At 43.2% G+C, this 27,074-nt stretch overlaps 1 protein-coding gene across 3 annotated transcripts in view; it reads left to right on the forward strand.

The window, feature by feature from the left end:
* GALNT11 (polypeptide N-acetylgalactosaminyltransferase 11) overlaps window positions 1-27,074 on the forward strand; it is an 84,983-nt gene that overhangs the window by 14,640 nt on the left and 43,269 nt on the right. For 2 of the 3 annotated variants that reach the window (XM_085892886.1, XM_085892885.1), the window contains exon 3: window positions 23,417-23,765. In XM_085892886.1, coding sequence (XP_085749012.1) covers window positions 23,462-23,765 — 304 coding nt within the window. In that variant the 5' untranslated portion in view covers window positions 23,417-23,461. Of the gene's footprint in view, window positions 1-13,633; window positions 13,908-23,416; window positions 23,766-27,074 lie in introns of those variants that run through there. The other variant, XM_085892887.1, reaches the window with a different exon arrangement.

Genomic DNA, 27,074 nt, shown 5'->3' on the forward strand with positions numbered 1-27,074 from the left:
TCAGGCATACGCTGGCTAAATCGTCAAGGTGTGACAGGGCCTTCAACGAGCAATTTCATTTGTTACTTATGAAATCTAAGATTTCATAAGTAGATTGATGACTTCCGTTTCTGTTTGTTTGTTAGTTTGTTTGTTTGTTTGTTTGTTTGTTTGTTTGTAAGCACGATAACTCGAGAACGGAAGAAGCTACCAATGTCAAACTACACCACGTGATTCAGGAGGGTGATGGCTAGTGCTGATTAGATTTTGGTCAAAATCGGTCAACGGTCAAGGTCACAGTGAGGTCAAACATTCAATTTTTGATGGTTTGGAACAGAATCATCGTAGAAACTTCTGGTTTGCGTCGCTACCTTCTCTTGAGACAGCTTTTATTAGACAAGGTCAGAGGTCAAGTTGACGATTTCGTAAGTACCAGTATATGACTGCTTGTTTGTTTGTCTGTTTGTGTGCAGGATATCTCAAAAAGTTGTGGACGTATCCAGATGAAATTTTGTGGTCAGGTTGGGTGTGTGACGAGGACGAACTCATTAGATTTTTGGGAAGATCCGGATCCGGATCTGACTGCTAGAAATTTTTAAATTATTCTTCACCATTGAGAGATAGGGCCAAAAATGATATCTTGCACGATATCTCAAAAAGTTGTGGACGGATTCGGACAAACCTTGGTGGACATGTTGGATGTGTGGCAAGGCCGATTTGATTCGAATTTGGTGAAGATCCTAATCCGGATCTGGATACGAGAATTATTTAAATTTTGAAGTGATTCTTCACCATTGAGAGATAGGGCCACCATTGAGAGATTATTTTTCTTTTCAATCATCAGGACTGTGTTTGTTTGTTTCATTTTCCTGTGTAGTATTCATCATTTGCATCTGTTTTTGGAAGTTTGTTGCTCAATGGATTAAGGATCCTTTTTCTGATTAAGGAGGAGTCTGCATTTGATAAGCTTCATGTTCATCTAACCGAGAAACTGTTACTATCCAGTTAAGCGTGCTATCTGGTTAGCCTGTCCACCTGTGCAGTGGGAGATGGAGGTGTATGGGTGTGTGGTGTGTGTGTTTTTCTGTCTGTCTGTCTGTCCAGGCCATAACGTTCTGACCATTTGAGCTTTTGTCATGAAATTTTCAATAAACCTTTCTTATGACAATATAGGGAACACGAATTATTAAATTTTACATAAAAATGTTTTTTTTAACCTCCGCCATCGAAGATCGGAGGTTACTGTTTTCACCCCTTTCTGTTTGTTTGCTTGTGTGTTTGTTTGTTTGTTTGTGAACAGTATTACGGAAAAACTCCTCGATGGATTTCGACGAAACTTAGTGACGAAACGATGACGAAACGACGAAATCCAAGGATCATGCCACTAGATTTTGGACTTGGTCCCCCCCCCCCAAAAAAAAAGTTAGAGAAAAAAAATTTTTTGCAACTTTTTTTTCAACAAAATTTCGATTTCTTTTTTTTTTGCATTTCTGAGCTTTGAGATTGTCAATTTTAATCTCAATGAAATGGACAATTTGATGTATCCATGGCAACCTTTGGAGAGGGGGTGGACTTTGCAAGTGTTTTTCTCTGCATGACGTCTTTTGACATTTTGACATTTTTTGACACATTCTGCATGACATTTTTAAAGTGATTTCCAACCCCCCTCCCCCCCCCAAAAAAAAAAATGGAGAAAAGAACTATAACTCTGTCAGCACTGTTGACGTCACATTTAATGAATAAGATATAAGGTTCACTTGAGTGACCCAGCAGTATTGGCGGCGGAGGTTTTGCACTCTCCCGAGTGCTCCCCCTCGAGTTTGCTGTTGTTTTCATCAAGGCGGGCTTTGCATTTTGAGATGTTTTCTAGTTTATCCATGTATTGGGTCAGTGAATGAAAAATAAGTAGACTCAAAAGTTAAAGGGAGTTCTGCAAGCCAGTTTACTCACTTTCCCCTCTCATTTATTTCTTTTTTTTAATTACAAAGCAGCTTTGGGAGATTGATCAACCTGCATAAAGGTGTATGGCCTCCTTTCTCTTTCACACATGTATATTGTTACGGCTACGGGATTCAAGACTCTCCGCGAGGGGAAGCACTCGGGTCCTTCCTGAACGACCGGTAGTGAGGCCACCGGGCACAGATAACTCCATGCACCGGCAGGTTGATAAGCAACTACAAGCACCGATAGGTATTGCCAACCCTGACAGGGTTGCACTACTCCGCGTGATGCCTTACCTGTGGATAGCCTTACCAAGAGGGGATCACGTGCCCTCGTTGTGTACTTGCGTGGAACTTACCATATCAGTTGCAGCAGAGTGGAGCTGCCAAGTATGCACCGGCTATGAAGAGCCAATTAATGGGGTAGAACTTCCCGGCTAAACGAACGTGTGGACGACGCTGGACCAATGAAAGAAAAGACAGAACGAGCTGGGTACATTTATAATGAGGGCAATTTATTCATAAAGCAAGGTCATGTAGAAAGGTAATGTGGCATAATAATAAAAGGTTTTATTAAGCAGTGTGTACAGCAGGGAAAAGCAAGGATTGATGAGGTATTTTTTTATATTTTTTTGTATACATTGACGAGGCTCGTATGAGAGCGAACACACAATGCACAGCAAGGGGGGCATGAGTTAAGAGGGGTGGGAGAGGGAGGGACAAAACAGCAGGGAACAGACATTAGGAGATCTTATCTGTGGAAGGGAGAAGGATAGGGCAGGGAACATGGGGTGCACAAGATGGACATTACGGGGACTTTCAGGAAGGAAAGCAGGGAATTTGAAGGAGGTGGGTTTTTGGTGGATTAACGGGGGTAGAAAAGGTCGAGGATTTGGATGGGGAGGATATGAGATGGTGGTGAACAGCTGTTTTTAAGGCCTGGAGGGACAAATGGGATTGAAGAGAGTGTGGGAGTATATTCCAAAGGCGGTTTAAAAGAGGAATGAAAGAGTGAAGGTGAGCAGTGATTGTGATTTTGGTAGTTTTACCAGAAGGGGGTTGTTGGCAGACCTTGAGCGCCCTGCAGAAATATGGTGGGGACATATCGCAGACAGAGCGGGGGGGGTGCGAGACCGGAGAGGAGACGGTAGAAGACAGAATGACCACCGACCTACCTGTGGTGAGACAGTGAGACGCCGAAAGACTCAGCCACACCACGGGAGATACCAATGATCCTAAATGTCTTGGTTTCCACAGTATGAAGCGGAGAAAGATGAGGCAGGAGCACCAGCCCAGAGTGTAGAGCAGTACTCCATCATGCTGCGGTCAAAAGCTTTGTATGTGCTCAGGAGCTCAGGTGGGCCGAGGAAGGACTTTGCATGACGGAGGATTCCCAGTCGGCAACTGGCTTTGGAGGCCAGCTTGGAAATGGTGCTCTCCCAGGAAAGATCATGGCAGTTAGTGGGACCCAGAAGCTTGAATGAAAGGAGTTCTTCAAGAGGATTGTTGAGAAAGTAGATTGGGGGAGGGTGGGGGGGAGGTTCTAAACGGTCCATTCGGAGAGACATAGGTTTGGCAAAATAAATGCAATTGTTTACAAAGAGAAGACACAGGGCAGAACCAAACCGATATTAAACTTCTGCAATCTTAACTTATACAAACAATACAGGCACCATCAGACACACATCCGAGGAAATTAGAGAGCAAGAAAGATGAGAGGCAGTTGAAGTGTTTACGACCTCTTTCAATACTTGGTGTGGCCGACGGGCCCACACTTCCCAGTCACTTAGGAGAGGGTGAGGAGGGGAAAAACTGGGGGTGTCTATGGTGCGTGAGTGGAGGTGCAAATGAGGTGTAAATGTTATGCAAATATTATGCAGAAGAGGAAGAGTGAAGGAGTGCATGTCTGTTATTGCTCTTTTAGTATTTGTGCATCTACAGCAGACGAGACAGAATATAGGAGAGACAGAATGTGTCAGATAATAGCTGAACGTGGCATGTGAGAAAGTCTGTAAATGTAAATGTTAACAAAGATTGGCTTCAGAACAAAGCTGAAGCAGAGTGCCGATGACGCAGCGATGACCCCTCCTTGGCAATGTGACTCGTTGACTCCTCGGCAATGACTCGGTGACTGACTGATTGTCTCCGCTACTCTGTGGTTATTTTATAGAGCCTGGGCAAAGGAGGAGCCAAAATTGGATCAAAATGCCCTGCAGGCGTATCCGAGTGTACCTATTAGTGTGCAGAAATCTCCCCGAGAAGTAACCCCGCCCCCCCAGACTCCGAAGCTGAAAATGGCCTCATTTACCTCCAGACTCAACTATGCGACGGATTTCCGACATCAACATCGGGCAAGGGTTTTTGGGAGTGCTCTCCGGCCATGAACGTGCACTGGGCTCCAAATGAGGGTCGCTATTTAGCAGTGATGACATTGAACAGCCCCTAGCGCCGAGGTCGGCAACCTGCAGCCCGCGGGCCAAATGCGGCCTGCGAGCTCCTCCCGTGCGGCCCGCGGCGCCTTGTCCGGATTTCCATTAGGTGCGGCCCGCGAACCATTTTTCTGAACCGACTGCAAATTTAACATATTGTTGTGGTTGACCAAATTCGCAAACCACCATTCAGGTCCCTTAGGTGAGATATCTCCGTAAGTATATGTGTAGTTAGGCCCAAACCCGTTGTCTAGTGGGAATACATGTCATTTATGCGTGCTGCGACTCTTCAGGATAGCCGTTTTTCTTTTACGATCTTTATTTTGGACCAACCGCCATTATTACCACCACCAACCACGTCTGAACAGTCATCACAACATCAACCACCCACCACAACGCCGCTTCACCACAACAGCCACGACCTTTACCGTCACACCTCGCAACCGTCGCATCGCCACCGTTCTTGCGCCGCTTGTGGGTACCAGTATTGGACTCGTGCAGGGCGCGCGCCGAACAGCGTGTACAAAACCACGGACTTTCCGCAGAAAAACGGATCAAAAACGACTCACGCCCACTTTTGTTCCGTCCAATCGGTGAGCGAGGGGCGATTTGGCCCCGCCTCCAGGGCGTTGGAGGGCGGTCGCTATATGCAAATTCATGGATCAAAATGCATTCACGCCCACTTTTTCTCGGGCCAATGGGGAGCGAGGTGAAAGGTCGAAGGCAGGGGGTCAAAGGCGAAGCCACGGGGCTTATATAAGCGACCGCGTTTGTCAGAAAGGTGGTGTGCGTTGGAAGGAGTGCAGTTGGGAGTTCGCGGAGTCGGAGTGAAGAGGACGGAGCTGTGGAGAGGCGGCGGCGGCGAAGGCATACGAGGGGGTGCTCGCGTCGGTGCCGGGAGCTGCACACCAGAGAGGCCAGCAACGCGACCGAGGTGGAGGAGGAGACGCTCGCCGCGGGACCCGAGACAGGGTTATATCCTCCTTTCCCCGAGCATCAGCAACCCCCCCCTGTTTCCCCCCGCGCTGAGATAGTGCGACAAAGGGGGCCCCCTTCCCACCCCCTGCCGGACACTGTCCGCGAGGCCCGCGGAGTTGAGGCACCACCGCCGCTCCGCGTCTCATCATCAGACGGGTAGGCCCGACACGGTCTCGGCCCCAGGCCCGCCTACCCCCTCATCCTGGAGGGTGGTTCTCTTTTCTTTTGCTTTGGGAATATGTGTTGTCGGCGCCGTCTGTGAAGTAAAATTGTATAAGTGTTGCCGTGTGCTCGCGTGGTCGGTATTAGATCTGCATTGTCGCATTTGCTTTTTGTCTTCTTTTCTATGTGCTTTTGGTGGAATTGTATATGTGTGCTTTCCGTTCATCGCGAATAAATGTGCTTTATGTTGAACTGTTTTCCCGCTTCGCTTCGTCATTTCTTTCATTGAATCCTCATCTTGCTTCACGTAAAGGGTTGGTAGTGGGCTGAATACGCCCGATAATTAATCGAACCGTCGAGGCCGACGATAACACCGCTCGGTTATCCCGATAGTACGGAACGGGTCGCTTAAGTGGCCCGTGTCCGAAGTCGACTTGCGGCGAGGTGCGATCGCCCGGTCTACCCTCCGTGTGGGTACTTAGGTAGGTCGAATTTGGCGAGCAACCCTATCCCACGCGGGGGCCGATTGGCTCGATCACGGTGAGACCGAAAGGTCCACCCGTGACTGGTTCCCGGCGTTAGTCCGAGAGGGTCACGACTGGATTGTCCGTCCGGTGGGCGACGTGCCGCGATTCGAGTTACGTGGCCGTCAGCACGCCGGCGGGCGCGAATCCGTAACAATATGTGGACATGTGATTCTTCCACATGTATCACAGTCTCTGTACGTCACAATAAATTATTTTCGCTTCTAGTCCACTTAACTTGGTCTTAAATATTTTTTCGTTGTTGTTTCAGATGGCTGAAGGTCTTAAGGTTCAATTTACAATTACATTTATTATCATTGATTTTAGGTGTTTGTTATTTTTTCGGGTTGGGAGGGGGGTGCGGCCCGCGAGGTGGCCCAATGGCCTGCGGCCTGGTTTAGGTTGCCGACGCCTGCCCTAGCGCATACTTATGCTTCGAGTTACACGCCAATATGTTCCGACTCGGAGGCTCCATAATGTTCTCCATTCCCCGGCATTCCAAAGCACGGCAGTGAGCATCCGGGGTGCCGACTGTGATTGTGGTGCCTCGGTGTGGTTGCGATGAGGTGAGTGAAGTGCCATGGTGTTCGTGCTAAGGACGTTGAAGCTTGGGGAGCGGTTGTTTTGAGAAGGCTGAAGTGGTTGTTGCAGTTGTGACGAGGAGGTCGAGTGTAGGTCAGTGTGGGGATTTTTAGGAGGGCATTGTGATTTGTATGAAGGTTTTAGCATAGTGGTGAGTACTGTGAGTGTCTGAATTGAAATATCTGTTGGGGAATGGCGTGCGTATGCTAATGAGGCTGCCGCTGTGGCCAACATGTACGTGTGAAGAAGAGGTCGTGTGTGAAATAAAGTAAAATGAAATAGATGAGAGAATGGCAAATGCAATTAAAGACCGAACTGAAAGTCCTCCACAATGCATCTTGTCCCATACACCCACGAGACATAATGGAACGACTAACTGAACGAATACTCATGAAACTGGAAGGGCACTCGGGAGAGCGCATACCTCCGCCACATAATGTCTGATCAATGAGAACATATCTGGCCCAATACATTTTCGAAATATCATGCTAAACAGTACTATATCGTTTTTGGCCCTATCAATGGTGAAGAATTACTTTAAAAATTAAATAATTCTCTTATCCAGATCCGGATTTGGATCTTCACCAAAATCGAACCGATTCATCCTTGCCACACAAGCAACATCTCCACCAGGTTTCGTCCAAATCCATCCACAACTTTTTGAGATATCGTACTATATATTAGTTTAGCCCTGTCTCTCAATGATGAAGAATCACTACAGAAAATTATCAGATTCGGATCTTCACCAAAATTGAAGCAATTCTTCCTTGTCACACACCCAGCATGTCCACCAAGTTTCATCCAGATCCGTCGACATAACCTTTTGAGATATCGTGCTATATATTTGTTTAGCCCCACCTCTCAATGGTGAAGAATAATTTCAAAAATTCCAGTAGTCGGATCCGGATATTTACCAAAATTGTGTCAATTCTTCCTTGTCACACACCCAACATGTCCACCAAGTTTCATCCGAATCCGAATCCACCAAGTTTCATCACAACTTTTTAGCAGCGTCTCGCGTAGCGAACGCTGCTCATAGAGAGCTCGGCGTTGTTCTTCTTCCTCTTCTTCTTCTTCTTCTTCTTTTTCTTCTTGTGAAGACAAAACCTTAATCTCGAGGACTCGGCTCTTGTATATACAAGATCCCGATCTCCTTAAATACTGAGCACATGTACACGTCCTCACATAGACGGTGCCTTTTGAGAGCGTCTATCATGAACTTTTAAATATTGTTGCGAATTTGTGCCCGCCGGCGTGCGGACGGCCACGTCACTCGAATCGCGGCACGTCGCCCACCGGACGGACAATTCTGTCGTGACCCTCTCGGACCAACGCCGGGAGCTAGTCACGGGTGGGGGTTTAACCCCACCACAACCGTGCAAATTGCCCACCCGCGCAGGATAGGGTTGCTCGCCAAATTCGATCTACCTTAGTACCTGTGCGGATGGTCGACCGGGCGATCTAACCACGCCACAGGCCGACTCCGGACACGAACCGCTTAAGCGGTCCGTTCCGTGCTGCAGTGATAAGCGAGCGGTGTTATCGTCGGCCTTGACGGTTCCGATTAATTACTGGGATGTTGCACCCACTACGAACCCCTTTCCGTGATGCAAGATGGAGGGTCAATGGAGAAAAGACAAAGTGAAACGGGCACAGTTCAACAAGCACGCATTTTATTCACACGCACACACAGACAAGCACGTAAGGCACGTATTTACAGCAATACACAATCAAAATGCACATAAAGCAATTAAAACAAAAGAAACGATGCAGAGCTACAACCGAATACGCGTACACACGGCAACACTTAAACAGTTCTACTTTACGAGACACGGCGCCACAAGATCCATACAAAAACCCCAAAGAAAAGAAAAAGTCGCGACTTCCCTTTGGCTGGTGAGTCCCTCTTCCGCGACCGTCAGCGTGGTCGCGGCCGGCGAACCCTCTCCGGCACTCACCGTCTGGACGCACAGGTCCACCTCGCAATGGCGCCGCCGCGTCTCCCGTCCGTTCCTTCGTGACAGGGCCGCTCGTCAAGGCGCAGGCACAGGACCTCTTCCTGAAGACCAACTCTCCACAAAAACCAACCGAACCACCAGCCAAGACGAAGAGGAAGAAAAAGCGCTCCTTGCGCCAGCCTGTGTCCGTCTTTTATCGCCCGGGGCTCCGCGCTTCGCCCCGTCCCGTTCTCGGCTCCACCTTCCTTCGAGAGGGTTCCGGAAATAGGCGTTCCCTCACGCTTTCCCTCCACCCCGCTCCGTCCGGGGGCCGAGGGAGTCAGTTTTTGGCTTGGAGCCAGAGAACTATTCCCCCAAAAAGAGGCCCCACCTTTACATGACCTCTGACTTTTGACCTGCATCGCTCTTCCTCCACTCCAAAGCGCGGGGAAGTCAGATGGGAAAAACAGGCGGGAAAAGCCCACCGAGCATCCTTGTTGGTTTTTGTTTGTTCCTCCGCGAAGATCGTAACCGCACGGAGCCTGTTGAATGGCGAGTGGCGATGATGTGGTAGCGTAGATGGTGGAGGTGGCGTGGTTGCAGTATGGTTGGCGCTGTGATGGGGATGGCGTGGTTGTTGAAATGTTGTGTTTGAAATAAAAGATAGAAAAAGAAAAACGCCTAACTCAAAGGATCGCAGCCCGAATGGATCACATAAATTCCCTCTATACAATGAGTTTGTGCTAACTACACATGTACTTCGAGATCTCACCTACGGGCCCTTTATGGTGTAATGCAAATTTCCACAGCCGTAACAATATATTCGGACATTTGCTTTTAAGTTTCGAAAAGTTCACATAACTATTTAAAGGTTATTCCATTTATCATATTGTAATTCCGTAAATACATTATTTTTTTCGGAAATACACGATATATCGCAAATACATAAAGACATTATGACGCGTTTCGCTATTGGCTTAATCATGGCACGTGACGAAATATCGGAAGTTGTTGTTTTTTAAAAAAAAAATGGAATTTTTTTTTTTTTAGCCGACAAAATCTTTAGGACGCTGCTCGTGGACACATTTGTCCTTGTTGAGATATCGTGGCATATATATATATATATATATACATACATACATACATACATACATACATACATACATATATATGCTACATTTTTCCCCTTCCTTACATCCTGTAAGGTTTCCTTTTGTATATCTGTCTACGTGTATGTTTACACTTGGGGCCGCTTTCGCAGAGAACGTTGGACAAGTGTGGCAAAGGTCGAAGCGTGGAAACACCTGGGCACTTAATAGTGATCGAGGTGTGAAAGGGTGGAAATTCCAGGGCTCACCGTTGACCAATCGGCACAGCCCATGGCATGAGCGGTGGGGTGTTAAGTGATACGTATTAAGGCGAATAAGATAGCAATGGACAACGGCAGACAGAGTCTCTGAGGGGTTTACTTTTGTGCCCCGGAATCACAAAGCAGTCCTCCTCTGGACCCACATCCAGCCATGTATAAAGGTGCTTGGTATCACTACAAAGTGAACAGAAAGACATGAGACAGGCCAAGTGGTGCCAAATGATGGCATGTCTGGTGTGTGTCTAATCAGCACAGCAACTTTACATATGGCAAGTTTACATTTATCGTTTATCTACGTGAAAACATGCATTTGTCTATCTTTATTATATGGCAACCTTTTTGTGGTGAATGAATGAGAGATGCAAGGCAATTGATGTATGAGAGAAATTGAGATGCAGTGGCCTGTAAAAATATTCACTGCCCCCCTCCCCCTCCAAAGTTTTCACATTTTGGTTCCACATGAGCTAATTGAACGATGTTTTCAAATCAAATTTAATATATAGACTTCACAAACTACACTAAAGTGAAAAGGAAAAAAATGCAGATAAAATGTGAATAAGTTGGATTAACGGAGAAAATCTGATGATTCTCAGCTGCATAAGTATTCAAACCCTTTGCCCAATTAACCTCAAATTACTTCAGGAGCAAATTATTTGTTTCTAAGGTTATAACATACGTGTAATTGGTTTCACCTGTATGCAGTCATTGGTTTAAACTAGTGCGTGCCCGTAGGTGCGTAAACGACGACTGGATTCGGGCATTTTTCACCCCCCCTCACCCCCTCCCTCTCTCGCCCCTTCCTCTCTCCCCTCTCTCGCCCCTTCCTCTCTCCCCCTCTCTCGTGCCAGTACCCTCTCTCGTGGGTAAGGCGTGCCAGTATTTGCAGCTTCGTTCCTTCGCTCTCGTAAACGACGACTGGATTGGGGCATTTTTTCAATTAGATCGGACCAACCGGATCATAAATGACCATTACTTGGGAAACACCTGGGAAACATACTCAGCGCCCCAGCGTCAATTGTGACGTCATATCAAACGAAGAAGAATTGTGACGCCCCTCTCTCTCGCCCCTCCTCGCTCCCCCCGTCTCACCCCTCCTCTCTCCCCCTCTCTCTCGCCCCTCCTCTCTCTCGCCCCCACTCTCACCCCCTCTCTTGCCCCTCCTCTCTCCCCCTCACTTGAATTGTGATGCCCCTGTCTCTCACCCCCTCTCTCACCCCCTCTCTCCCTCCCCTCTCTCACCCCCTCTCTTGCCCCCCTCTCTCGTCCCCTCTCTCCCCCCCTCTTTCCTTCCTCCTCTCTCTCCTCTCCTCTCTCGCCCCTCTCTCTGTAAATGTATTCAGAAATGTGTTCATCTTTCGGCTGCTCCCGTTAGGGGTTGCCACAGCGGATCATCCGTTATGATCCGCATACTGATTTGGCACAGGTTTTACGCCGGATGCCCTTCCTGACGCAACCCTGGTCGCCTCTTACGACACAGGGATCAGGATTTGGGTTTCGCCATGATTCCGGGCTGCTTTACACCCTGCCCATTGCAGAGCCCCCGTCCTCAAGCGATCCTCCAACCCAAGCCTCCGAGTCGCTGGATTACAGGCGCACGCCACTACGCCCGGATAAATGTATTCAGAAATGTATTCACAAAAAACAAATAAATAAATAAATAAACATTAATTGTGACGTCATTCATGATGTCATAGCACCGTGTCTTGTCATTGGTTGACAGATAAATGGCCGTAACTTGGGAACCGCTCATCCGATTAATATCAAACCTTGAAAAGGCACATCCGCAGGTCCCCAGCAATATTCCTGGCAAGTTTCAATCAGATTGGACCGTCAATCGTGCAAAAAAAACAAGCAAAAAAACATTAATTGTGACGTCATTCGTGATGTCAGAGCACCATGTCTTGTCATTGGTCGACAGATAAATGGCCGTAACTTGGGAACCGCTCATCCGATTGATATCAAACCTCGAAAAGGCACATCCGCGGGGCCCCGGCAATATTCCTGGCAAGTTTCAATCCGATCGGACTGGCGGTCGTCGAGAAACTGCGGTCACACACAGACAGACACACACACACACACACACATTGCTGGAATTAAAAATAGATTAAAAATTTATCTCCCACACTAATCTAAGGAGTTTTAAAGTGAAACTCACTTAGTCAACGAACAAGGTAAACATGAAGACCAAGGAGCTTTCCAAAGAAGTCAGACATAACGTGGTGGAGAAGCACCGTTCAAGAGAGGGTTATAAGATGATTTCAGTCATTCATTATCCCTTTGAGTACAGTGAGATCCATCATGAAGAAGTGGAAGACGTATCATACCACCAGGACTCTACCCAGATCAGGTCACCCATCCAAACTCAGCAGCAGTGCAAGCAGGAAACTGGTTCAGGATGTCACTGTAAATCCAACAATCACTTTAAAGGTCTGCAAGGCTCTTTGTCCGAGATGGGGATCATTGCTCATCAATAATGCCCCACTCCTTTCACAAAGCTGGCTTTCATGGACAGGTGGCAAGAAAGAAGCCATTACTGAAAAAGACACATCTAAAAGCTTGTACGGAGTTTGTGAAAAAGCATCTGAATGATACTGCAGGCATGTGGAGAAAAGTTTTGTGGTCAGACGAGAGAAAAATTGAACTTTTTTGTCTAAATTCAAAGCGTTACATCTGGTGCAAGCCTACCACTGCACATTACCTCAACACTATCCCAATTGTCAAGCATGGGGGTGGCTGCATCATGTTATGGGGTTGCTTTTCATCAGAAGGAACTGGCAAACTTGTCAAGATATAAGGGACAATGGACGGTACAAAATACAGGAGAATCCTCAATGATGAAAACCTGCTTGGGTCAGCCATTAATGTGAAACTGGGTCGGAGATTCACATTTCAGCAGGGCAACGATCCGAAGCACAAAGCTAAAGCCACACTGGAGTGGCTGAATAAGAATAAAATAAATGTTCTTGAGTGTCCCAGTCAAAGTCCTGACTTGAACTCAATTGAACATTTATGACAAGAATTGAAGATTACAGTCCATCAATGATCCCCATCAAACTTGGCAGAACGAGAGGAATTTTCACGTGAAGAATGGACAAAGATTTCACCATCTCACTGTGTAAAGCTGGCAGAGACCTACCAAAAAACACTCATCGCAGTCATTTAATGTAAAAGGTGTTTCCACTAGGGACTGACCTAAGGGGCTGAATACTTTTATAACCAGTGAATTTTGATATGTACATGTTTTTTTGCAGGCATTCCTGACATATAACCTCCTTCGACTATAACAGTATTTAGTTTGAGCTCTTCAGTTATGAATAAAAAAGTTCATTTGGAAAAATTGTTTATACATAATTTGCAATTCATCGAAATGTGGCATTACTGGAGGGGGTGAATACTTTTGTAGGTCTCTGTACATGGCGAACCCCCCCCCCTCCCCAGAAATATATAAAACACCCTGGGTAGTTTGACACTGCTCTGCCAGTGGGGAGAAAATTTCAACCTGCAATCACCAACTTCACAACACAGAGAAGATCTGTGACGTCAGCCGGTTGTGGCAACCCAGGACATATATAGGTGTGTGATGAGTGGTGGTAGGTATAGAGTAGAGACTGACAATGCACAGTCTCATCGTGTCTGCTGCAAGGCAAGTTGCGAAGATATAGCGATGAAAAGGAACAGATGTGCCGAAGGGTGGTGCCGGGTGGGGGTAGAGAGAGAGAAAGTGTTCGATGCAGGATTCCAGGATTTAAAATGCCAATAAACTAAGGAGGTACAGGGAGTGTAAAGAGGGGGGGTCATGGGGATGCAACGATGAGGTAGCAGATATAATAGGGGTACACTGTGAGGACATCAGGAGGAGGTCGAGTGATGTGAGGAAGTATAGGCCGCAGGGATATAGAAAAAGAAGAAACTGCTGCCCTTCCTGTCCATTCGGGCCGCTCGGGCCTTCAGGAAAACCGTGACATTTGGAGGAGTGAAGAAGAACATTGGCAGCACGTGCACCGGAGGTGAGGCGGCGACGAGGATCGTGAGAGAGAGAGAGAGAGAATGGCAGGAAGATTCGTGAGGGAAAAGGAAATGACACAAAATTCTTGGAAACCAATTAAATGTGAAAAGGCCTTCCGTCTGTCGATCCGTTCATCGATCGATTCCGCCATTTCTCTTGATATCCCTTTTCCCTCGTACGATCGTGAGTGCCTCAATCCGCTGTCCCTCCGCTCCATTTCACCATTTGGAGGGAAAGAAACAGATGTAAAAATCACTGCGAGTCTGCAAATGTGGGGAGAAGTGGACATGATGATGCGAGGAAGCAATTCGGTCGATTAGGATGGTTTTTAATAACTTTATAATTACGGATTCGCTGACGAAGCGTGTCTGGACACTAAACCATGAAATGTCTTGTGTTTATCGGATGTTGTGCCTTGACATGTTGCTGTGGCATGCTCGGTTCGTGCAGAGTCCATTACTTCAAACCAACCAATGAGCTCTCAGCATGACTGACTGAAAAACGTCCCTGCCAATATTTATACTCGTTTAAATATCCATATCTATATTATAACATATACATGTATACATATATATGTATATGTATATGTATATGTATATGTATATATATATATATATATATATATATATATATATATATATATATATATATATATATATATATATATATATATATATATATATACACATAAACACACACACACACACACAGAGACACCACACACCACACACACATACACATATTACACACACAGACACACACACACACCACACACACACACACACACACATATATTACACACGCACGCGACACACACATATCACACACACACACACACACACACACACACACACACACACACACACACACACACACACACACACACACACACACACACATATCACACACACATACACATATTACACACACACATACACATATTATACACACTCACACATATTACACACACACACACACACGCACACACACACACACACGTACACATATTACACACACATACACATATTACACAAACACACATATTATACACATACATATATATATATATATACACACACACACATATTATACACACACACACACACACACACACACACACACACACACACACACACACACACACACACACACACACACACACACACACACATATTACACACACACATACACATATTATACACACTCACACATGTTACACACACACACACACACACATACACATATTATACACAAACACATATTACACACACATACACATACACATATTACACAAACACACATATTATACACACACATATATATATATATATATATATATATATATATATATATATACACACACACATATTATACACACACACATATTATACACACACACACATATTATACACACACACACATATTATACACACACATATTATATACACACACACATACACATATTATACACACACACACACACACACACATTACACACACACATACACTTATTATGCACATCCAATATTACACACACATACACATATTACACACACACATACACATATTACACACACACACACAAACACATACACATATTACACACACACATACACATATACATACACATATTACACACACATACACATATTACACACACATACACATATTACACACACACACATACACATATTACACACACATACACATATTACACGCACATATTACACACACACACACACACACACACACACACACACACACACACACACACACACACACACACACACACACACACACATATACACACACACACACACATACACATATTAAACACACACACATATTACACACACACACACATACACATATTATACACATACATACACATACACATACACATATTACCACACACACACACACACACACACACATACACATATTAAACACATACACATATTACACACACAAATACACATATTATACACACATATTTTACACACACATATTACACACACACACACACACACACACATATTACACACACACACACACACACACACACACACACACACACACACACACACACACACACACACACACACATACATATACACATACACATTCACATATTATATGTATACATCAGGGTTGTATACATCTTGCTTGTATAAAGATGTATATACACCTTGCTTGTATACACCTTGCTTGTATACAAGATGTATATACTTGTATATACTCCTTGCTTGTATACAAGATGTACAGTGGGGAGAACAAGTATTTGATACACTGCCGATTTTGCAGATTTTCCCACTTACAAAGCACGAAGAGGTCTGTAATTTTTATCATAGGTACACTTCAACTGTGAAAGACGGAATCTAAAACAAAAATCCTGAAAACCACATTGTATGATTTTAAAATAATTAATTTGCATTGTATTGCATGAAATGTCTTTGATCACCTTCCAACCAGTAAGAATTCCGGCTCTCACAGACCTGTTAGTTTTGTCTTTAAGAAGCCCCCCGCCCCCATTCTCCACTCATTACCTGTATTAACTGCACCTGTTTGAACTCCTTATCTGCATAAAAGACATCTGTCCACATTCAATCAATCAGACTCCAACCTCTCCACAATGGGCAAGACCAGAGAGCTGTCCAAGGACATCAGGGACAAAATTGTAGACTTGCACAAGGCTGGGATGGGCTACAGGACAATAGGCAAGCAGCTTGGTGGGAAGGCAACAACTGTTGGCGCAATTATTAGAAAATGGAAGAAGTTCAAGATAACAGTCAATCTCCCTCGTCTGGGGCTCCATGCAAGATCTCACCTCGTGGACCCTCAATGATCATGAGAAAGGTGAGGCATCAGCCCAGAACTACACGACAGGATCTGTTCCATGACCTGAAGAGAGCTGGGACCACAGTAACAAAGTAAACCACAAGTAACACACTACGCCGTCATGGATTAAAATCCTGCAGCGCACGCAAGGTCCCTCTGCTCAAGCCAGCGCATGTCCAGGCCCGTCTGAAGTTTGCCAATGACCATCTAGATGATCCAGAGGAGGAATGGGAGAAGGTCATGTGGTCTGATGAGACCAAAATAGAGCTTTTTGGTTTAAACTCCACTCGCCGTGTTTGGAGGAAGAAGAAGGATGAGTACAACCCCAAGAACACCATCCCAACCATGAAGCATGGAGATGGAAACATAACTCTTTGGGGATGCTTTTCTGCAAAGGGGACAGGACGACTGCACCGTATTGAGGGGAGGACGGATGGGGCCATGTATCGCGAGATCTTGGCCAACAACCTCCTTCCCTCAACAAGAGCATTGAAGATGGGATGTGGCTGGGTCTTCCAGCATGACAACGACCCGAAACACACAGCCAGGGCAACTAAGGAGTGGCTCCGTAAGAAGCATCTCAAGGTCCTGGAGTGGCCTAGCCAGTCTCCAGACCTGAACCCAATAGAAAATCTTTGGAGGGAGCTGAAAGTCTGTGTTGCCCAGTGACAGCCCCGAAACCTGAAGGATCTGGAGAAGATCTGTATGGAGGAGTTGGCCAAAATCCCTGCTAAAGTCTGTGCAAACCTGGTTAAGAACTATTGGAAACGTCTGATCTCTGTAATTGCAAACAAAGGTTTCTGTACCAAATATTAAGTTCTGTTTTTCTGATGTATCATATACTTATTTCCTGCAATAAAATGCAAATTAATTATTTTAAAATCATACAATGTGATTTTCAGGATTTTTGTTTTAGATTCCGTCTTTCACAGTTGAAGTGTACCTATGATAAAAATTACAGACCTCTTCGTGCTTTGTAAGTGGGAAAATCTGCAAAATCGGCAGTGTATCAAATACTTGTTCTCCCCACTGTATATACTTGTATATACACCTTGCTTGTATACATCTTGCTTGTATACAAGATGTATATACTTGTATATTCACCCTGCTTGTATACATCTTGCTTGTATACAAGATGTATATACTTGTATATACACCTTGCTTGTATACATCTTGCTTGTATACAAGATGTATATACTTGTGTATACACCTTGCTTGTATACAAGATGTATATACTTGTGTATACACCTTGCTTGTATACAAGATGTATATACTTGTATATACACCTTGCTTGTACACATCTTGCTTGTATACAAGATGTATATACTTGTATGTACACCTTGCTTGTATACATCTTGCTTGTATACAACATGTGTATACTTGTAATTGCACCTTGCTTCTATACAAGATGTATATACTTGTATATACACCTTGCTTGTATACAAGATGTATGTACTTGTTTCTACACCTTGCTTTTATACACCTTGCTTGTACACAAGATGTATATACTTATATATACACCTTGCTTGTATACACCTTGCTTGTATACAAGATGTATATACTTGTATCTTCACCTTGCTTGTATCCATCTTGCTTGTATACAAGATGTTTATACTTGTATATTCACCTTGCTTGTATACATCTTGCTTGTATACAAGATGTGTATACTTGTATATACACCTTGCTTGTATACAAGATGTATATACTTGTATATACGCCTTGCTTGTATACATCTTGCTTGTATACAACATGTATATACTTGTATATACACCTTGCTTGTACACATCTTGCTTGTATACAAGATGTATATACTTGTATGTACACCTTGCTTGTATCCATCTTGCTTGTATACAAGATGTATATACTTGTATATACACCTTGCTTGTATACATCTTACTTGTATACAAGATGTATATACTCGTATACGTTTTGCTTGTATACAAGATGTATATACTTGTATATTAACCTTGCTTGTATACGTTTTGCTTGTATACAAGATGTATATACTTGTATATTCACCTTGCTTGTATCCATCTTGCTTGTATACAAGATGTATATACTTGTATATACACCTTGCTTGTATACATCTTGCTTGTATACAAGACGTATATACTTGTATATACACCTTGCTTGTATACAAGATGTATATACTTGTATATACACCTTGCTTGTATACAAGATGTATAAACTTGTATATACACCTTGCTTGTATACAAGATGTATATACTTGTATATACCCCTTGCTTGTATACATCAGGCAAAAGCAGAGAGGTCACAAATCTGTCTGTAACATCAGAGTAACATACTTTGTGCTTTGACCTCATTGTGGGAGATTCTAATAATGTTGAGAGCTTTCCACTTGTGCGTCATTTTATATATAGTTTGTACATTTTCTGTCAATGTAAGTCTGATTTTGAATAAAAAAAATGCTAATTAAAAGCACAAAAAGTTTGATTATTTTTTTCCTTAAAATTGAGATAGCATAAAAACTTGACCTGATTGAGCAAAATTAGATACATTTCTAAATTCAGCATGCAAAAAGCATATAAGGGCCGTTGAGAAAACCTGGACCTATGAAATGATGCAGACCAGTGTAATATATTAATAATAAAATAAATAAATAAAAAACAACTTTTTATTTGCTGAGGTAAATAAAGAATTTCAAAGCAAAATCAATCAAAATGCCAGGAAAGAGACAAAGAGCAGATGCTTATCAGGGGTTTACAGCTAAACACAGACAAGAGTACGCAGCAGATCATTCAGGTGGACGGGAGGGGGAGAATCGTCTCGCTCACCAGAAAGTCGTCCGTGAAGTGAAAACGTCCTGAGAATGTGTGCGTGCGTGTCGCGTCCGCCGCCAGCACCCAGCTTTGCCGTGCACCCTCTCGCGCGGCAGCCTTGGATGCCAGTCGACGTCTGGAGGGCACCGGGATCGTCCGTTGCGGGTTTAGACCCTGGTGTTGTTGGTGATCGACCCGAGCCTCCCTTGTTGGCGGCACTGCTCACACCCACACGTACACCACGCTCACTTTTGCCGAAGCACTGGAAGGGTGAATTGTCTCTTTGGTGCTGGTGAGACACCCGCTTCTTGGTCGCTTCTCTCGCCATTTGCTTTTTCCTCTCTGGACTTTTCTCCTCAGAGAACGTCCCTCTTTCGCTCGTTTTTTTATACTCAGAATGTCTCTCCTCACAGAACGTCTCTCCTCACGGAACGTCTCTCCTCACAGAACGTACCTTGCTCTTTCTCTCGCTCGTTTTTTATATCCCCAGGCCGTCTCCGCGGGGTGCCATCCGCCCCAAGCTCACCCCGCCCCACTGGGGCACGGTTACCATGACGACCCATGCACTCTCAAAAATGTGGGCATCGAAGCTCGAGAAAGAATGTTGCTGAGGAAAAACGAGGGCGTGCTTCAGAACTCGTGAAAGAAATGTGTGTGAACGTGTCTGTCGTAAAGAAAAAAGCTTCCCATAAGAGAGAGGGATCTATCTTTTACCCTTCTCAACGCATCACATTTAAGATCCCATTAGACATGGGGATGAGGCTAATCAGAACATCCATTTAAGGAAATAACTGTCTGAGGACCTGGATGTGTGGATGCATTCATCAGACCGGATTCTAAAATCTGTAATATGTATATATACACACACTTTTTTGGCAAAATTTTAAAGGCAACTTTCAATAACACTAGAACATAAGACCCGTCGCTTCGCTGACGGAAATACCGATCTTTGCTGTGATGGCTAATCAATAGGGCAAGAAGAAAAAGGATTCCTGGGAGTGCGGGATAACCAGTGTCACAAGTTGGTGTTTGTAGTTTTGCCACTTGTGTAAATGTACCCATAAAAATTTAAATAATATTTAACAATTTTTTTTCATCACAAACCTTCCCGGGAGTTCCCTGAATCCACCATAGTTGGATTTATTGAAATCCGTCACGTTATAACATGACAGACAGACATGGCTCATTTTACAATGAAGTTATTCTTTGCTGAGTTTTCTTCTTCTTCTTCTTCTTCTTCTTCTTCTTCTTCTTCTTCTTCTTCTTCTTCTTCTTCTTCTTCTTCTTCTTCTTCTTCTTCTTCTTCTTCTTCTTCTTCTTCTTCTTCTTCTTCTTCTTCTTCTTCTTCTTCTTCTTCTTCTTCTTCTTCTTCTTCTTCTTCTTCTTCTTCTTCTTCTTCTTCTTCTTCTTCTTCTTCTTCTTCTTCTTCTTCTTCTTCTTCTTCTTCTTCTTCTTCTTCTTCTTCTTCTTCTTCTTCTTCTTCTTCTTCTTCTTCTTCTTCTTCTTCTTCTTCTTCTTCTTCTTCTTCTTCTTCTTCTTCTTCTTCTTCTTCTTCTTCTTCTTCTTCTTCTTCTTCTTCTTCTTCTTCTTCTTCTTCTTCTTCTTCTTCTTCTTCTTCTTCTTCTTCTTCTTCTTCTTCTTCTTCTTCTTCTTCTTCTTCTTCTTCTTCTTCTTCTTCTTCTTCTTCTTCTTCTTCTTCTTCTTCTTCTTCTTCTTCTTCTTCTTCTTCTTCTTCTTCTTCTTCTTCTTCTTCTTCTTCTTCTTCTTCTTCTTCTTCTTCTTCTTCTTCTTCTTCTTCTTCTTCTTCTTCTTCTTCTTCTTCTTCTTCTTCTTCTTCTTCTTCTTCTTCTTCTTCTTCTTCTTCTTCTTCTTCTTCTTCTTCTTCTTCTTCTTCTTCTTCTTCTTCTTCTTCTTCTTCTTCTTCTTCTTCTTCTTCTTCTTCTTCTTCTTCTTCTTCTTCTTCTTCTTCTTCTTCTTCTTCTTCTTCTTCTTCTTCTTCTTCTTCTTCTTCTTCTTCTTCTTCTTCTTCTTCTTCTTCTTCTTCTTCTTCTTCTTCTTCTTCTTCTTCTTCTTCTTCTTCTTCTTCTTCTTCTTCTTCTTCTTCTTCTTCTTCTTCTTCTTCTTCTTCTTCTTCTTCTTCTTCTTCTTCTTCTTCTTCTTCTTCTTCTTCTTCTTCTTCTTCTTCTTCTTCTTCTTCTTCTTCTTCTTCTTCTTCTTCTTCTTCTTCTTCTTCTTCTTCTTCTTCTTCTTCTTCTTCTTCTTCTTCTTCTTCTTCTTCTTCTTCTTCTTCTTCTTCTTCTTCTTCTTCTTCTTCTTCTTCTTCTTCTTCTTCTTCTTCTTCTTCTTCTTCTTCTTCTTCTTCTTCTTCTTCTTCTTCTTCTTCTTCTTCTTCTTCTTCTTCTTCTTCTTCTTCTTCTTCTTCTTCTTCTTCTTCTTCTTCTTCTTCTTCTTCTTCTTCTTCTTCTTCTTCTTCTTCTTCTTCTTCTTCTTCTTCTTCTTCTTCTTCTTCTTCTTCTTCTTCTTCTTCTTCTTCTTCTTCTTCTTCTTCTTCTTCTTCTTCTTCTTCTTCTTCTTCTTCTTCTTCTTCTTCTTCTTCTTCTTCTTCTTCTTCTTCTTCTTCTTCTTCTTCTTCTTCTTCTTCTTCTTCTTCTTCTTCTTCTTCTTCTTCCTCCTCCTCCTCCTCCTCCTCCTCCTCCTCCTCCTCCTCCCATTTGGGGTCGCCACAGCGGATCATCCGTATGATCCGCATAGTGATTTGGCACATGTTTTACGCCGGATGCCCTTCCTGACGCAACCCTGGTCGCCTCTTTGCTGAGTTTACTATACATATATAATTACAAATTGAATTTCAGCAATGTAAACATTATATCTGCATTGTTTGTAATTTTTTATGTAAAAGGCACTGAGTAAAGTTACAAATCTTCTTCGTTTGTATGCAGCACAAGGCTGCGGGGTAACATCATTGGCTGAGCTTGTGGCTGTGCTGCTGATGCAATGCCCTCTGCTGGTTATGGCAGGAATTTGTAATTTGTTCGTGGTGCCAGCGATAGCTCGCCCACTCTTCACGAAGGACACTATGGGGTCCTTAACGCCCACCAATGAATGCTGGCAGACTGGACGCGCAGCTTAACGTCCATCCGAGGGACGGCACACACATTGATGAATCTCTACCTGTGAAACACCGGGATGACAGTTTTAGGTGTGTTAGGATTTGAGCACAGGCTAGAAAGCTTAGAGGTGAGTATGCATTCATCTATGCCATCCTGTCAGCCCAGTAACCCAAGTGCTTTGAGGGCTTTCAAATTTCACGATCATATTCACACAGAAACTATAAATCTGTTTTATTCATATCAATTAAAGGATTGTTTCAAAACTTCCAACATTTCGACTTCTTCTTCTCCAACATTGCATGATTGATGAGGGCTATTTCTCTTCGGTATTCTTTTGAGAATTGAATCTCATTATTTGAAACCCTCATTATTTAACCATATATAAGCATGATTTGTTACATTAACGTTTTTACATTTTGAGGTGGGATATATGAAGAACTGGGTACATTGGGATGTGCGGTTTATTGGGATATCCCCTCTGGTAGCTATTCTTGCCCAACAATATTCACTGCAAATAAATTGGCACTTATATCATGACGTCACAAGTGCATTACATTGGCTTTTAATATTATAAAACAAACATTGGCACTTATATCATGACGTCACAAGTGCATTACATTGGCTTTTAATATTATAAAACAAACATTGGCACTTAATGTCAACTGGCTAAGAACTGCAGTTAGAAGGGATGTCCCAATGCACCCGGTTTCCGCTACGCTGTGATGAGAAAGCATCATAATTTTGATCGGATGATACATGTCACATTAATATGTCTGTCTCAGCATTCCCTGCCCAGGTAGAAGGTGACATCATGACAGTAAGAATGGATGGGTTCAGGAAACAAGAGATGGTATAAGTGTGCAGGTGCCATGGGTGTCACAACCCATCGTTACTTCTGTTATGGACTACTGTGTGCCAGCCTTGCCTGGGCTCTGCTGCTACTCCTATTTCTGCAGTTGAGTGATGACAGGTTACCTGCAGCAACTGGTCTTCATCGTCGACTTGAACCTATGTCCCACCATGATAACTCCCTGGTGTCCTCGCCAGCCAGAAAGCCAGCAATTAAATGGAAAACTCATTCAGTGGAAAAGAAGAAATTGGCAGGCGCAGGGCATCTCTCCTCCGAATTAGGTGAGGCTGATGTTTCTTTTATTCCTCTATTTCTGTTTTGTTTACCCCGTGCTCACGAAATGTCCTGTCCACAGACATCACCCTATAATTGAGGAACTCCTTAAATTCAATTGAATATAATTGAATTAATTTCAGTTGAATGTGTTGTAGAACATGAATCGGAACATGAACCTGCAGGTTAGCAGTACTTTTGCTCTGAAATTGGCAAAATGTAAGTAATCTCATCCTGAGCACACACACACACACACACACACACACACACACACACACACACACACACACACACACACACACACACACACACACAGAGGAGTAAGGTAATTGGTTTCGTCTGTCTGCCTGTCTGCCTGTCTGGCAGTCAAACAAAGTAAAAAAACATTTCAAACAGGAAACCGACTGTTTTTAGGGATGTCATGAAGGACACAAACAGGTATGGAGAACGAATTGAATGTGTTAAATAAGGTGCTGTATAAGACAGTGCATCAATGGCGGTGCACTTCTGAAAGAAGTTTTTTTGGGGTATTTTTTTTTCTTTTTCTTCAGCCATTAAAATCTTTGTTTTATTTAAATTGAATTATACAATTGAACACTGCAGAACACAAATCGCCTTATTGTCACTTCTAAAAAAAACTCCAGTTTAGCAGTACTTGGACAAAATAAAACTTCATTTTACACCATCTCGACCAATCAAACTTTCCGCTCACGCTGTTGGCGTTGCGGAATATCGAGATCCAGACAAAATTGCGGGTCATCGGAAAATTAATCTAGATTGTGCTTGGGAAACGCAAAGCACAAATTGAAAATAGCCTTCCCATATCCTTTTTAATCAAGACTGTGTGGGGTAAGCTGTTCTTTGAACTCTGGCTTATTTTGGCTTGATTTCCATGGGCACCTAAATTTATTTATTTTTGCATACCATGTCAAGGCTCGTGGAAGAGCTAATACACAGAAACATAAAAAGGCAGGAGACAAGAGGGGTGAGAGAGAGAGAAGCACAAAATAGGGAGGAACAAAGACAATAGGATATCTGTGGAAGGGAGAGGGATGGGGTGGGGTACATGGGGTAAACAAGATGGTACTACAGGAAATTTGAAGGTTGGTTTGGGGTGGATTAATGGGTGAAGTAAAGATCAAGAATTTGGATGGAGGAAGATATGAGATGGTGGTGAACAGCTGTTTTGAAGACCTGGAGAGAGGAGTGAGATTGAAGAGAGTGGGCGAGTTTGTTCTAGAGGCAGAAAAAATAGGAATTAAAGAGTGAAGGTGAGCAATGATTCTTGATTTTGGCAGTTTCACCAGAAGGGGTTTTTTTGGCAGATCGAGAGCACCTTGAGAAAATATAGGGGGGGAGGGACAGATCACAGACAGAGTGAGGGGGGAGGGGAGACCGTAGAAGACAGAAAGACCACCGACCTGCCTGCGGTGAGAGAGTGAGAAACTCAAAGATTCAGCTTCATTGCTGGAGATACCAATGATCCTAAAATGTTTGGTTTCCACAGCGCATAGTCAAGCTGGAGGTGAGGCAGGAGCACCAGCCCAGAGGGTGGAGCAGTACTCCATCAGGCTGCGGATATAAACTTTTGTTTGTCTGAGTCATCTCTTTGTCTGCTTGTTGCATGATGTCACTTCTCATTCATTGTTTTGTTTTTAGAACTTTGGGAATTGATATACAGTATGTTGTTTGGCATCATCCCAATTTCCCTTCCGACCACCCTTGCCTCCATGTGTATGTAATATGTGAAATATAATGTGTTTACAAGCTTATGTCCATTAATATCAAATTTATTGTGAGCAAACCTTGCCATTACTATTTCCCATTAATCCATTTGTCAACAATTTTCAATGAGCTGCTTCCTCATGCTATCGTGCCAAAATATACACAGCCTAAGGCCTCTGTATGACTTGAACTTGGACCACAAATGAAGTAAATATAAATCCTTTATTCAAATCACAACTTGTCCACATTCCACATCGATGATTGCTCGGAATCATCGATTTATATCATTCATTTCTTATCTTCATCCTAATTTGGATATTTTTTTAAAAGGCACTGAGATTGATGTTTCACTTTTTGCCTTGCACACTGGCCGAGTTTATTTTGGTTATATTAGGCCAAAAAAAAAAAAATGTTGCATTGGCGTAACGGGTCACTGAAAAATAGGGTAGGTCGGTCGGGATCTTTTTTTTTTTTTTTTTTTTTTTCCTAATAAATCCCTCCCAAAATCTCCCCCGGCTCGAGTACCACCCTTTTTGTCGGTGGGTTCTGTCCGAAACACTTCCGGGTTTTTGCGATCGCGATCGCAATCAACAAGATACTTGAAAACGATAGCAAAACAACAAAAATAGCAATAAAATAGGGTCGGCAAAATTTTTCGATAGCAAAAAAACCAAAAAAAAAACGTAGGGTCGGCGGAATTTTTAGGGTCGGGCGGGTTACGCCAATGCAACTTTTTTTTTTTTTTGGCCTTATCAGGTGAGTGAAGCTGTTCTTCATTCACATCCTACAACTGCAGCTTAACAAGCACTTCCTTTATAAGTTCTTTAACATTCTCAATCTAACAAACAAGATCAGTGTCTGCCTTTAAATAACTCAAGACATAAATTTCAGCAAGAGAAATAGTACAGAACACAAAGTGAAGGGGATGAATAATTTTAATCTTATACTCCAGATATCATTGGATAAACTAGAACAACACTCGGTAGAATGCCTTCCTCTGCCAGACTGAACAGTTTACTTTTTGGATCCCACTAATAGGCCGGATCTTAATTCGGACATGAACCAACATTTAATGTGATTGTTCTTGTCAACGAACCAACTCATCCACCAAGTTTTGTCGTAACTTGTCTCTAACTTTTTGAGATATTGTGCTATAATTTGTTTTTGGTATGATCTCTCAATGGTGAAGAATCACTTTGACAATTTTTTTAAATTCTCATGTGTGGATCCGGATCTTTGCCAAAATCGAATCATTTCTTCCATGTCACACACCCAACCTTCCATGTCCAATAAGTTTTGTCTGAATCGGTTCATAACTTTTTCAGATATCGTGCAATATATTTGTTTTAGCTGATCACTCAATGGTGAAGAATTGCTTTAAAATGATCACATCTGGATCCAGATCTTCACCAAAATCGAATCATTTCTTCCTTGTCACACACCCAACCTTTCCACCTAATTTTATCTGAATCCATCTCCAACTTTTTGACATATCTTGTTTACGAACAGAAAGATGGGTGAAAACAAAACCTCCACCCATCTTCGGTGGTGGAGGTAAAGAGACACTTAGCAATAGCAAAAACTGTCATCTT

Source organism: Eptatretus burgeri, chromosome 8 (genome assembly GCF_056783735.1).
Source record: "Eptatretus burgeri isolate ZD-2024b chromosome 8, Ebu_testis_v1, whole genome shotgun sequence".
NCBI lineage: Eukaryota > Metazoa > Chordata > Myxini > Myxiniformes > Myxinidae > Eptatretus > Eptatretus burgeri.